Source organism: Octopus sinensis, linkage group LG10, assembly GCF_006345805.1.
Source record: "Octopus sinensis linkage group LG10, ASM634580v1, whole genome shotgun sequence".
Taxonomy (NCBI): Eukaryota; Metazoa; Mollusca; class Cephalopoda; order Octopoda; family Octopodidae; genus Octopus; species Octopus sinensis.
In genome coordinates this window covers 38,472,301-38,485,012 of record NC_043006.1, presented here as the reverse complement: position 1 = coordinate 38,485,012, position 12,712 = coordinate 38,472,301, and the positions used below count along the sequence as shown (strand labels likewise).

The 12,712-nt window shown below is 40.9% G+C and overlaps 1 protein-coding gene across 1 annotated transcript in view; it reads left to right on the top strand.

The window, feature by feature from the left end:
• The window catches only part of LOC115216355 (pikachurin), a 700,561-nt gene that overhangs the window by 686,853 nt on the left and 996 nt on the right, over positions 1-12,712 (top strand). Inside the window, exons 12-13 of the mRNA XM_029785606.2 lie at positions 856-1,086; positions 2,876-2,979. Of these exons, the coding sequence (XP_029641466.1) occupies positions 856-1,086; positions 2,876-2,979 (335 nt within the window). The remainder of the gene's footprint in view (positions 1-855; positions 1,087-2,875; positions 2,980-12,712) is intronic.

Here is a 12,712-nt window from a genome sequence, read left to right as displayed (position 1 = left end):
AAAGATCATCATTAAGACAAGGAGGCACCAACATATCTGCATGCACACACACACACACACATGCTTACATATATATATATTTCTTCCCACAGTTTCTATATACTAAATCACCTCACAATGTTTTCATTTCATGTTGTCACAGTCCACTCAGCTGTAAACAGGTACACCCTGCAACAGCCCTGTGAATCCTAAGACTCAGAACAGTAATGTCCAGGGTTGATAATGATCTGAAGAACGTGGTTATTTCCACAAATCTTCTGTCATTGACTAAAATTAAGTGGTTTAAAGAGACAAAAGATGTCAATTATCGATGGAGCTCACTGGGCAATAGTTAGCATCATTATCTTATTTTAACATGTTTGCCATGCTGACATGGATTGGACAGTTTGACCAGAGCTGGTGGCCAGAGGTCTGTTCCAAGCCCTTCGCTTTCATCTTTTCAGGGACAATAAAATGGATACCAGTTAAGCACTGGGGCTGATGCAATTAACTTGCCCTGCTTCTAAAAAGTTGCTGACCTTGTGCCAAAATTTGAAAAAATACTATTGAAATCATCATCATCATCATTAATAGTGAGGTGACAAGCTAGCAGAATCATTAGCGCACTGGACGAAATGCTTAGCGGCAGTTTACCCATCACTTCATTCTGAGTTCAAATTCCAGTGAGGTCAACTTTGCCTTTCATCCTTTTGGGAGTCAATTAAATAAGTACCAGTTATGCACTGGGAGTCGATGTAATTGACTTAATCCCTTCCCCCAAATTCCAGGCCTTTGTGCCTACAGCAGAAACCATTATTATTATTATTATGTAATTCCCTCATGTCTGCAATTCATGTCTTATGTCTGTTATTTCAGAACCCGTGGTAACAAGATCGACATTCAGATGTGGGTGAAACCAGAAAAGAGAGATGGCCTGCTCTTCTGGGTGGGTAAAGAACAGAGGTCAGCATTCAGTGACTACTTAGCCATTGGCTTCGTTGAATCCATCCTGCAGTTCCGCTACAATCTTGGCAGTGGTGAAGTCATCATTTCTTACAATGCAACAAACTTCTTTGATGGCAGTTGGCACTTTGTCCGAGTTCAGAGGTAAGGCCTCACTATAAAGATGATGTGTGTATGTACCCGAGTGCGTGTGTGTAAGGTTGTGTGGGTGTGTGTGTGCATGAGCAAGTGACTGTGAGAGAGTTTGTGTGTGCATGAGCAAGTGACACTGTGTGTGCAAGTGTCTGTGAGAAAATTTCCAAGTTGGATCCTGTGTAATGGCTCATGTTGGTTGATCACATGCCAGCGTGGAGACCATGTAACTTAGTGGTTAGAATGTTGGACTCATGATTGTAAGATTGTGATTTCAATTCCTGGACAGGGCAACGCGTTGTGCTATTGAGCAAGACACTTTGTATCACATTGCTTCAGTCCACCCAGCTGGTAAAAATGAGTAATCTTGCAACAGACTGGCATCCTATCCAGGTGGGAGGGGGGTCTATATACACCATGCAAACTGCAAAACCGGTCCTTATAAGTTGGTATGACTCAACAAGGTAACTTTACATTTGTTTTTCTTTTTTGTTACATGCCCCATGGTCACAGTAGATGAGGAAGTATCTCGCAGAGATGGGAACCAACTGGGACACTACTTGGAGGGTTGCACAAGATGACCCAAGCAAATACTGACAAACACTGAATGCAGCAACATGCTGCAGTGGCACATGCTGCCATACCTGACCTCACATGATATCTTTAAAATCTATGCTGTGGAATTTATTTTCTTTAAAAGCTTCTTTATAAAAAGCAGCTTCCAAAAGCTAGCTACAGACTGTGCAAAAGTGCCAAAGGGAACTCTCTTTACTCTTTTTTTACTCTTTTACTTATTTCAGTCATTTGACTGTGGTCATGCTGGAGCACTGCCTTTTTAGTTGAGCAAATCGACCCCAGGACTTATTTTTTGTAAGCCTAGTACTTATTCTATCGGTCTCTTTTGCCGAACTGCTAAGTTATGGAGATGTAAACACACCAGCATTGGTTGTCAAGTGATGTTGGGGGTGGGGTCAAACACACAAACATATACATACATATATACGATGGGCTTCTTTCAGTTTCTGTCTACCAAATCCACTCACAAGGCTTTGGTCGGCCCAAGGCTATAGTAGAAGACACTTGCCCAAGGTGCCACGCAGTGGGACTGAATCCGGAACCATGTGGTTCGTAAGCAAGTTACTTACCATGCAACCACTCCTACGCCTGTATTATTATTATTATTTATTTTTTTGCAATGTTCTGAAAGCTAAAAATATAAAAATTGAAGTCTACATATATACATATATGTGAGTGTGTGTATGTGTGTATTGAAGTCTACATACCTACATACATACATATATATTTTTTGTAACATTGTGAAAGCTAAAAATATAACTGAAGTCTACATTCATATATACATATATGTGTTTGTGTGTGTGTAAAGATAACCAGTTTTGTTTCCCTTGCAAAGATGTGTGTGTTTGTGTAAGAAAGAGAGAGAGACAGTGCATGCATGTGTAGGATGTAAGTTGAAGCTTAAAATAACTCTTCTAATTTTGTGTGTGTATTGTTGTTTGTGTGTTGTGTGCATGCGTGTACACGTGAGCTGGAGTATGTGTATGTTAGTAAAATATATATTTATCTAAAGAATCTTGAGTGTGGATTGTATTTTTGTGTTGTTTTAAAGACATAAATTGCTCTTACCATTAGAATTACAATTAAAAGATGCTGGAAGCTTATCTTTAAATCTCTCAGTTATGCCAAATATTGGAATATTGACATGAAAAAATAAAACAAAAGCAAAGAAGTATATTTTTTTTTTTACTTTGTCTTAAACTATTTCTATCAATTTTCATTGCAGGGATAAACAAGATGGATACTTGTTGGTTGATAACCAGTTTGTTTTCGAAGGAAGTTCACCTGGAACCTTTAGTTCATTGAACACGGATAAAAAAATCTATATCGGTAAAGTTCTTTGGTTTGTCTCTTTGGTATCTCTGTTACAAAGAAGTCTTTTGTTTTTTTTTTTTGGTATGGCAGCGAACAGTAAATGTTTTTACTTAATCTTACGAAATATTGTTAATCCATTGCTAAACAAAATCCTTCATTAGCAGTCATCATTATCATCATTATCGACATCATCATCATCATCAGCATCATCATCATTTAATATTCATTTTTCCATGCTGGCATGGGTTGGATGGTTTGGCAAGATCCAGCAAGTTACAAGGCTGTGTCAAGTGCCAGTGTCACCGTTGCCATGTTTTGTATGGTTGGACGCCCTTAATAACCATTTTATTTTTTTTGTTTGCATCCTTGGTACAAGTGAGGTCACTGAATAAGTTACTTGACAAAAAGGAACAGAAAATGGAAAAAAACCTCCCAGACTAAGTGTATAGAGGGAATATTTGATAGGGAGGGGTGGCTTTCATGCCAGGTGCCTAAAGGCTGAAGTATGTCAGATGGACAAGTAGAGACGTCTTACAGATAGTTACATGGCTACCCACATAAGGGTGAGTACCTAGGAAAAAGATAAAGATGGGAGTGATGAAGTAACTGAGTAGACTCAGAGTACAAAATGAAGACAAGAGAGAGAATGCTTGTACCATACTTGTATGTGTGGTAGCATTCACCCAGGGTGATTTAGACCAGCTGTGACCAACAAGTCCACCCCCACAAGCTGACCATATTTGACAGTTGGCTGTGGATAGCACAGACATCATAGCTATAGTTGACATTCACTGTTGAGGTGTAGAATTTCTGTTTGGAGTTTTAGTGGGAATACAAGTTCACACGATGACCCCTGGTCGCATGCATATACACGTTGGTATAGTGTGGTCTACAGCAGCTAATCTTGGCGTTGATTGTTGAACACCACAAAGGATTTGATGACCAAGTGACCATCGATTATAAGAGCAGACATAGCCTGGATAAGAGAGAATACGCTTGATGTGCTGGTTGGGGAGGATGGTTAGTTTCATATGAGTGTGAGGGCAAAGTAACAGATGTTAAGAGATGGGGGGGGGGGGCAGAGTAACAGATGTTAAGAGACGAGGACAGAGTAACAGATGTTAAGAGATGAGGGAAGAGTAACGGATGTTAAGAGACGGGTGGGGGGCAGAGTAACAGGTGTTAAGTGACAAGGGCAGAGTAACAGATGTTAAGAGACGAGGGAAAAGTAACAGATGTTAAGAGACGAAGGCGGAGTAACAGGTGTTAAAAGACAAGGGCAGAGTAACAGGTGTTAAGAGATGAGGGAAGAGTAACAGATGCTAAGAGACATGGGCAAAATAACAGGTGTTAAGAGATGAGGGAAGATTAACAGATGTTAAGAGACGAGGGCAGAGTTGAATGTAGTGAATGATGAGCAATGAATGATGAGAAACCAGGGACAGGTGATGGCTTCTAATAGGTTTGTGATTAATATATTGTTTAAGAAAAGATATGGACTTATTTGTATTGTTGCAAGGAAAAAATAGTCTTTCTTTGACATATTTCTAAGATGGATTTCTGATAAAAGACAGGATTATATCTAATTTAGTTATAGTTTTAATCATGGCTTTTCTTGTTTTTTTGGGTTTTTTTAAGTAGTCTGGTATATATTCTATTATACTCTTTTGCCAAACTGCTAAGTTACAGGGATGTAAACAAACCAACACAGGTTGTCAAATGGGTGGGGAGGACAAATACAGACAAGAACATGCACACATATCCTCTTCCTGCTCCTCCTCATTATCATCATCATCATCTAACATCTGTCCTCCATGCTGGTATGGGTTGGAAGGTTTGACTAGAGCTGGCAAGCCAAAGAGCTGCATCAGGTTCCAATTGTCTGTTGTTTTGGCTTGGTTTCTACAGCTAGATACCTTTCCTAATGCCCAACCACTTCACAGAGTGCATTGGTGCTTTCTATGTGGCAATGGCACCAGCAGGGTTGCCAACTCGCAAAAGAAAGACCTGATAGTTGAGAGAAAGAATGGAAAACAGAGGGAAGAGGATGTGTGCCAGGCGAGAGGTTAGAGTATGACAGAAGGGACAAAGGTAGTTGTCTTGCTATAGAGGAGATACTCGGCTACCCCAGTAGGACAAGGAAGGAGAGGAAAAGTGGGAGAGATTTAGGGAGAAAGATAGAGATACAGAGTGAGATTGAGAATGTGAGAGAGAGAAATAGTCAGAATATACAATCCAGTACTATGAATTATCCTAATTCATTTGTTGCCTTTCATAATCTAACTTCGTTAATTAACATTATTTACATTAGATGGATATTTGTCCTCATCTTGTTTGTTGTTAACACAACATTTTAGCTGATATACCTTCCAGCTTTCATTAGGTGTCTTGGGGGAATTTTGAACCTGGGATCTCATTCCTAAGATATTTTTCAATGTTATTTTTATTATTATTGTTATTATTATTATTGTTATTATTATTATTCAGGTCACATTTGTCTGGTGTACATAAAATAGATTGCAATGATTTTTCTTCTGTAAGGAAGAAGCTATACATTTATCATAGTTATTCAGTGTAATAGTTACGGCATCGTATAAATTAATGATCAGGAACTTGTCTATAGACTGAACAAGCCATACTTATTTGGGTTAGAATTGGTATGTTGTCAAAGAACTAGAAATTAAGACACGAGTTTCATAGTTGCTACACTGTTATTATTATTTCTTAATTCTTTCTCTCAAATGGTGTAAATCATGCCAAATAGTAACAGGAAGCGAATAAGGTAGAAGAAATTTTGGCTCACATCAGTAGCAGATAAGTTCATGCATTTACTTACACACACACATATCATATATGTATGTATGTATGTATGTATGATGAAGGCATATGGCTCAGTGGTTAGAGCGTCAGGCTTATTCATGAGGTAGTGGGTTTGATTCCTGGACCATGCTGTGTGTTGTATTCTTGAGCAAGATACTTTATTTCACGTTGCTCCAGGTCACTCAGCTGTAGAAATGAGTTGCGATGTCACTGGTGCTAAGCTGTATCGGCTTTTGCCTTTCCCTTGCTTTAAATTGGCGGCGTGGAGAAAGGAGGCTGATATGCATGGACGGCTGCTGGCCTTCCCTAAACAACCTTGCTTGGAGTTGTCCCTCAGAGGGGAACATTCTAGGTGCAATCCCATGGTCATTCATAACCCTTCTCTTTATGTATCATCATCATCGTTTAATGTCCACCTTCCATGCTGGCATTGGTTGGACCATTTGATCAGAGCTCACCATGCAGAAGACTGCACCAGACTTCTGTGTCTGTTTTGGCAAGGTTTTAACTGGAGGATGCCCTTCCTAACACCAACCACTCAGCAGAGTATGCATGTGGGTGGATGGATGGATGTGTAATGCACAGCATAGTATAAGAAGAACTAAAATAAATTTTAAAATTACAAAGCCTTAGTGTGAGTTAAATAAGAATATAAATGCATTCTTTCTGTGCTGTTGATGGGTTGAAGACAGATTGAGGGAGTTTCTTGGACTTTTGCAAGATTTAATGTAATGTTTAAGTCTGTGTGTGTGTGTGTTTTTAAGTGTCTATATCAAATCACCCTCATCACTCTACTTGTGCCCCCAACCACCCATCATTTCCCCACTCATTTCAGGCATCTCTCATCTCTTCACCACATGTGATGCTCTCTAGCAACAAGGGAATTTCCACTACCACTACCACCAGGGCCCTCATCATTTTTTTTTGCCTCTAGATCCATGTATAAGAGACTGCACTGAACTGTTTACACCCAAAACCCTTGACTCCCTGCCATTCATTACTCACTCTCCCCTGGACTGCTTCTGTTGTCACCTGTTAGCTGCTCTTATTTCTGTCCACCTTTGGTATTGACCATCACTGTCTCCATCAACCTCTCATTCTAGGTTTTTATTGTTCCCCATCTTGATCATATTACCCAGCTCCCATAAGCCCTCCCTCTACAGCATTGATTCTCAACAAGGAATCCATATAACTCCTGGGGGTCCATATAAGATTTGAGTGGGGTAGGGTCCATGCATGCTACATAGTAAACTGGGGACCCACAGTTGTATATTAGAGCTTCCCAAAAGAGTGTTGCCTTTGATATATTCATTCTCTCCACCAAATTCATTCACAACACATTGGTAAGCCCAGCACTTAGAAGACATTTGCCCACAGTGCTGTGGAATGAAGCTCAACTTGAAACCACAAGTGAGTTTCTTAAACACAACGTCATTCTTGAGCTGTCTAATATTAAGCATAAGTTGCAAACCTTTTACACATAACAAAGAACTACTGGAAAAGGCAAGCTGTCTCAGTATGAAAGCTCATCTCACCAAATACTATCTGTAATGAGTTGTTTCTTGGGGTGGGGGTATGTAATTCCTTAGATCATACGCTATAAACGATCCCAATATCTGGTATACAAAGATCTGCGTGACCTTCTTCAGGTTTAAAGGATGATGAACGAAACATGATGCTTTCCTTCACAACCTTGCTATCAAGCAGGCAACCAGTCAAAATTAATTCTAAATAGAATAGTAAAAAATACATGAAAATACATGGCTGTGTGATAAGGAGCTTCATGTACTTCCGCACCATAAGGTTCTGGGTTCAGTCCCACTGCATGACACCTTGGGGAAGTGTCTTTCACTTTAGCTTTTGGCTGACCAAAGCTTTGTGAGTGGATTCGGTAGACAGAAACTGAAAGAAGCCCATCATGTGTTTGTGCGTCACCTACCTCACTGTTTGATAACTGGTGTTGGTATGTTTATGTCCCTATAAGTTAGCAGTTCAGTAAAGTAAAAAGACCAATAGAATAGGCACCAGACCTTAAAAAAATAAGTACTAAGATCGATTCATTCAACCAAAAGATTCTTGAAGGCACTGCCCCAGCATGGCCACAGTCTAACAACTGAAGCACATGCGTGTATGTGTGTCAGATTGTTCATACTTCCCCTCCCCTTCACACACTTGTGTAGCAACTGTAAATAAAAGGTCTCCTCATTCACATAGTGATTATCATTTGCTTGCAACACACCATTATTGCACAGTCCAGGCGTTTTTGGCATGTCTTGACATGTTGGTGTCCTGTAGACAAAAGCATCACAGTGTCATTTATTTTCAGTTTTCTCTAAGAGTATATCTGAACTTCTCATCAATGAGCAGGCTTATGGATTATTACTTTGTTAGGAAACCTGCTCAGGTTAGCATCAAGAAGAAATCTAGCGGTAGAGAACTACTGAAATATAGTCATGTCTGATCCATGTCAGGTGGGAAAGTAGTCATTAGAACAATGATGATGAGAGAGAGACGTGGGTATGCATGTAGAAGTGCTTGTTTATATGCATGCTTGTATGTAGTGTGCATGGGAACAGGCAAGAAGTTCGAAGCTACTCAATGCTTAAGGGCAAGAGTTATTTAGGGTTAGAATTTCAAAATCAGGAATGTGGAAATCAAATAATTATAGGCAAGCTGCCAGCCAGAATAACCAGATCGAGACTCATACATTATATATATATATATATATATATATATAGAGAGAGAGAGAGAGAGAGAGAGAGTTAATCCAAATAAGAAAGCACAAAAAAACAACAACGTGAGGACGTGGAACAAATATAGTATTATTGGACGCTCAGGAAAGAAGGAGGGTTTAACGTTTTGAGCGGAGCTCTTCGTCGGAAACAGGAGAAGGAAAGATCCAGAGAAGGGAAGACAGAGGAAAAAAAAAAATCCCCAATGGTACACACGCGGTCACATTTTGAAATGTGTGTGTGTGTGTATATATATATATATATCACGTGATCACGTGACGTGATATATATATATATATATATATATGCCGGTATATCAGCATTATCATCATTATCGCTTAACATCTGTTTTCTATGTGGGTATGGGTCGCATGGCTTGACAGGAGCTGGTAAGTCTGGAAATCATACCAGATTCCATTATCAGTTTTGGCAAGGGTTTTACAACTGCATTCCTTTCCTAATGTCACCACTTTACAGGTACTTTTTTTTTACACAGCACCATCACCAACACTTTTACATGGCACCAGTACTATCACTGTGATATATAATCCTACATTCATTTTCTCCCCTTGCAATTTCTGGAAGCAGAGTCCTCAGGCACTTTCTCTATAGGGTCCTATCAGAAGCAACCACCATTGTTTCCTTGTTAGATTCTCAAGGATGACCAATTGATAGTATGGATATCATACAGCCATCTCTTTCGAGGTCTACCCCTAAGTCCCCTGCCAGTTGTCTTTTCCTCCAAGCGTATTATGTAGCACCACCAAGACCAGGAGAATGGTTGCACTTATTCTTAAGGTGATGTCACAGTATTAAATAATAATAATAATAATAATAATAATAATTGTGTACAGTGCTCAGGTGCACTACAACTCATCTAAAGTGTATATATAATCAGGTGTAGTTTCGGTGGATTCGGAAAGCATGAGGGCCTTAAAAGATGCAGTGTCATGGCAGTCAACAACTGACGCAGGCAGTTTATTCCATGCTTCAGCAACTCTGAGCGTGAAAAAATGTTCCGAAAGTCATGAGAGCTGTATTGTTTTCTGACTTTGTAGGCATGTCCACGTGTGTTAGACACATGGAGATCAAAAAGGTGTTCAGTGTTGTTGTTGGTGAGGTGGTTGATAACTTTGTGGGTGCTTACCAAGTCCGTCGCCAGACGCCGGAGCTTCAGTGAATCCATGCCCAGGGAAACAAGGCGCTCAGAATATGGTAGGTGTCTGATGGAGGGTATGCGTTTGGTTGCACGTCTCTGGACAGATTCCAGGAGGTCAATGTTCTGTGCAAGATAGGGGTTCCAAACTGATGATGCAAATTCCAAGTGTGGTCGTACCATAGCTGTATACAGTTTTAAATAGATGGCTGGAGAGCGGCTAACAAAAGACCTGCTGAGTGATGCCAAGACACCCTCGGCCTTCCTGACAATCTTAGAGATATGCTTTGTCCAACGCAAATCACTGCTGACAGTGATGCCTAGGTCACGCTCGCAAGAGGATTTCTTGATATCAGTGTTGTGGAGGAGTATGTGAACGCAGGGTTTTTTCTCCCAAAATGCATGGTGGTACACTTGTCCACAGCCAGTTTCAGTTGCCAGTCTGTGATCCATTGCTGCATTGTGTCTAGGTCTGATTGCAGGAAAGAGTTGTAGACATCAGGATCTGTCCTCTTGATTTCAAGGTACAGCTTGATGTCGTCTGCATATTTCAATACTGTGGCATTCTTTAAATTGGCATCTATGTCGTTAATGTATGCCACAAACAAGAGGGGACCAAGGACAGATCCCTGTGGTACACCCGATGACATCTCATATGGTGTAGAGTGCTGTCCTAGAACTGTGACAACCTCCTTTCGGCTGAGGATGAAGGATTTCAACCAGTTAAAAAGGTCATCCCCCACACCCATTGCAGAGAGTTTCACCATAAGCCTTTTGTGTGGCATAGAGTTGAAAGCCTTAGCAAAGTCAAGGTAGACAACATCCACCCATGAGCCACTGTCAGTAATCTGAGTAATGTCCTCAAGGAACTCGACAAGCTGGTCACTGCAGCTGGAGTTAGGGACAAATCCATATTGTGAGGGTCGGATGAGACTGTGAGAGCTCCAGAAGTTCCAGAGTGTTTCTCTGACACACGATTCCATCAGTTTTGCAATACAGCTAGTGAGACTGACTGGGCGATAGTTGACAGGTGATGTGCGGTCGCCCTTTTTGAACAGAGGAATGACACTGGCAGTTTTCCACTGCTCCGGAGTAGCACCATTGTTGAGACAGTACTGGAAGAAAATAGAAAGCTGGTGTAAAAGGAAGTGCCTGCCACGTTTGAGAAGCAGGTATGTAACTCCATCGAGACCAGGGGAGGCATAGTTGCGCTTATTTTGAAGGTGACGTTGCAGCATTGCAGGTGTAAATTCCATAGTTGTTATGAAGTTTGCTGTTAGTGATGGTGAAGATGGTACATCTTGACTTTCAACAGTGAATATGTTTGCATAGCACTCGGCAATGAGTTCTGCGCATTCCTTGGGGTCGTCAGTGATCTGGTTTGTGTGAGGGTTGCGAAGAGGGCCCACTGGAGAGTGAGGTCTCTGCTTTGAGTGCACATATTTCCAGAAAACCTTACTGTCAGGATTGGCTGCTATGCACTGTTCAAATTCAAGCACTGCTTTTTTTGTTACTTGCTTGAGATGGTTGGAGGATTTATTCCGCTTCTTCCTGTTGGTGTCTGATTTATGCAACCTGTATTCCTGTTCAGCAGTCCGACGTTCCCTCCTGGCAAGTCGGACCGCTGAAGTTTCCCAAATTGCCCTTTTGGGGCGGTTCTTCTTTTTTTGTTTACGTGGCACTGATGCTGCACATGCTGCCCATATTGAGTCCAGGATACTCTGGAGTATAGTATTCACATCTCCAGAGTTGTAGAATTCACGCCAGTTTGGGTGCTGTAGTTCAGTGTGGTACAGGTTCCAATCTGCTCTCTTCCAATCGAAGGAAGCAGATTGGAGATGGTTCAGGTTTTTGTTGCCTGCAAGAGCCAGATTGGCGATGATCATAGCATGATCAGAGTCACCTAGAGGTTCCTCCGTAGTGCAATTGATAACCGCTTCAGGAGTTGTGGTGAAGAGCAGGTCCAAGGTGTTGTCACCTCTTGTTGGAGAGGTGACTACTTGTGACCAGTTTGAGTCCAGCACAAGCTCAACAAAATCGTTTGCACTCTGTGGCCAATGGAAGGTCTCCCAATCGATCTCAGGATGATTGAAATCGCCTGCAATAAACACATAAGTGGCTGTTTTCCTGGCAGCAGCTCGGAGGACATTGCAAAGCTGTGTGTCCCGATGGTAACTTGGGGGACGATAGATGTAAGATGCATAGTTGTTATGGAATTTGGCGTTAGAGATGGTACATCTTGGTTTTCCCTGCATAGCACTCTTCTCTTCTGTGGGTTGATTTTTGCTGCATTCTTACATTCAAGAATAAAATAAAAAAGACATATAGGGTTCAGGCATAACTGTGTACGACAAAGATTGCTTCCCAACTGAATGGTTCCAGGTTCAACCACTCTGTTTGGTACCTTCGGCAAATGTCTTATGATATAAGTGACATGTCAACCAAAGCTTTGTGAGTGGGTTTTGGTAGATGGAAGCTGAAAGAACCCTGTCATTGTTTATATATAACCCCAACCGTGCTGCAGAGAACCTTGCCTTGCCAAGTAAGTCCATAGTCATGGCTGGTGCAGGGGTTTTGTAACTGGCACCATGCTGGTGGCATGTATGAAGCCCCCACTACACTCTTGGAGTGATTGGCGAAGGCGTCCAGCTGTAGAAACCATTCCAAATCAGACTGGAACCTTGTGCAGCATGCAAGATTTCAATTAAACACATTCCAACAAGCAAAAAGGTTAATTGATTATATGTACGCAGGTATGTGTGTGTGTGTGTATTTACATATATATACGTAGCCTTCACGGAAATAGCTATATGTGTTTAGTATGTGTACATATATGTATATTGATATCACAGAATGTGTGTGTATTCATGCGTAACATAATGAGAATTAATTTTACGGGTGTTAAATAAGGGAGGTAACTTTGAACACCTAGATTACTCTCTTGTCAAGGGAGACCACTCTGTCTATAGCTAAAATCTACAGAGAAAGCACTGATTGATATTTACACACACATCGTTTTAACATTTTACTTGTTTGTCGC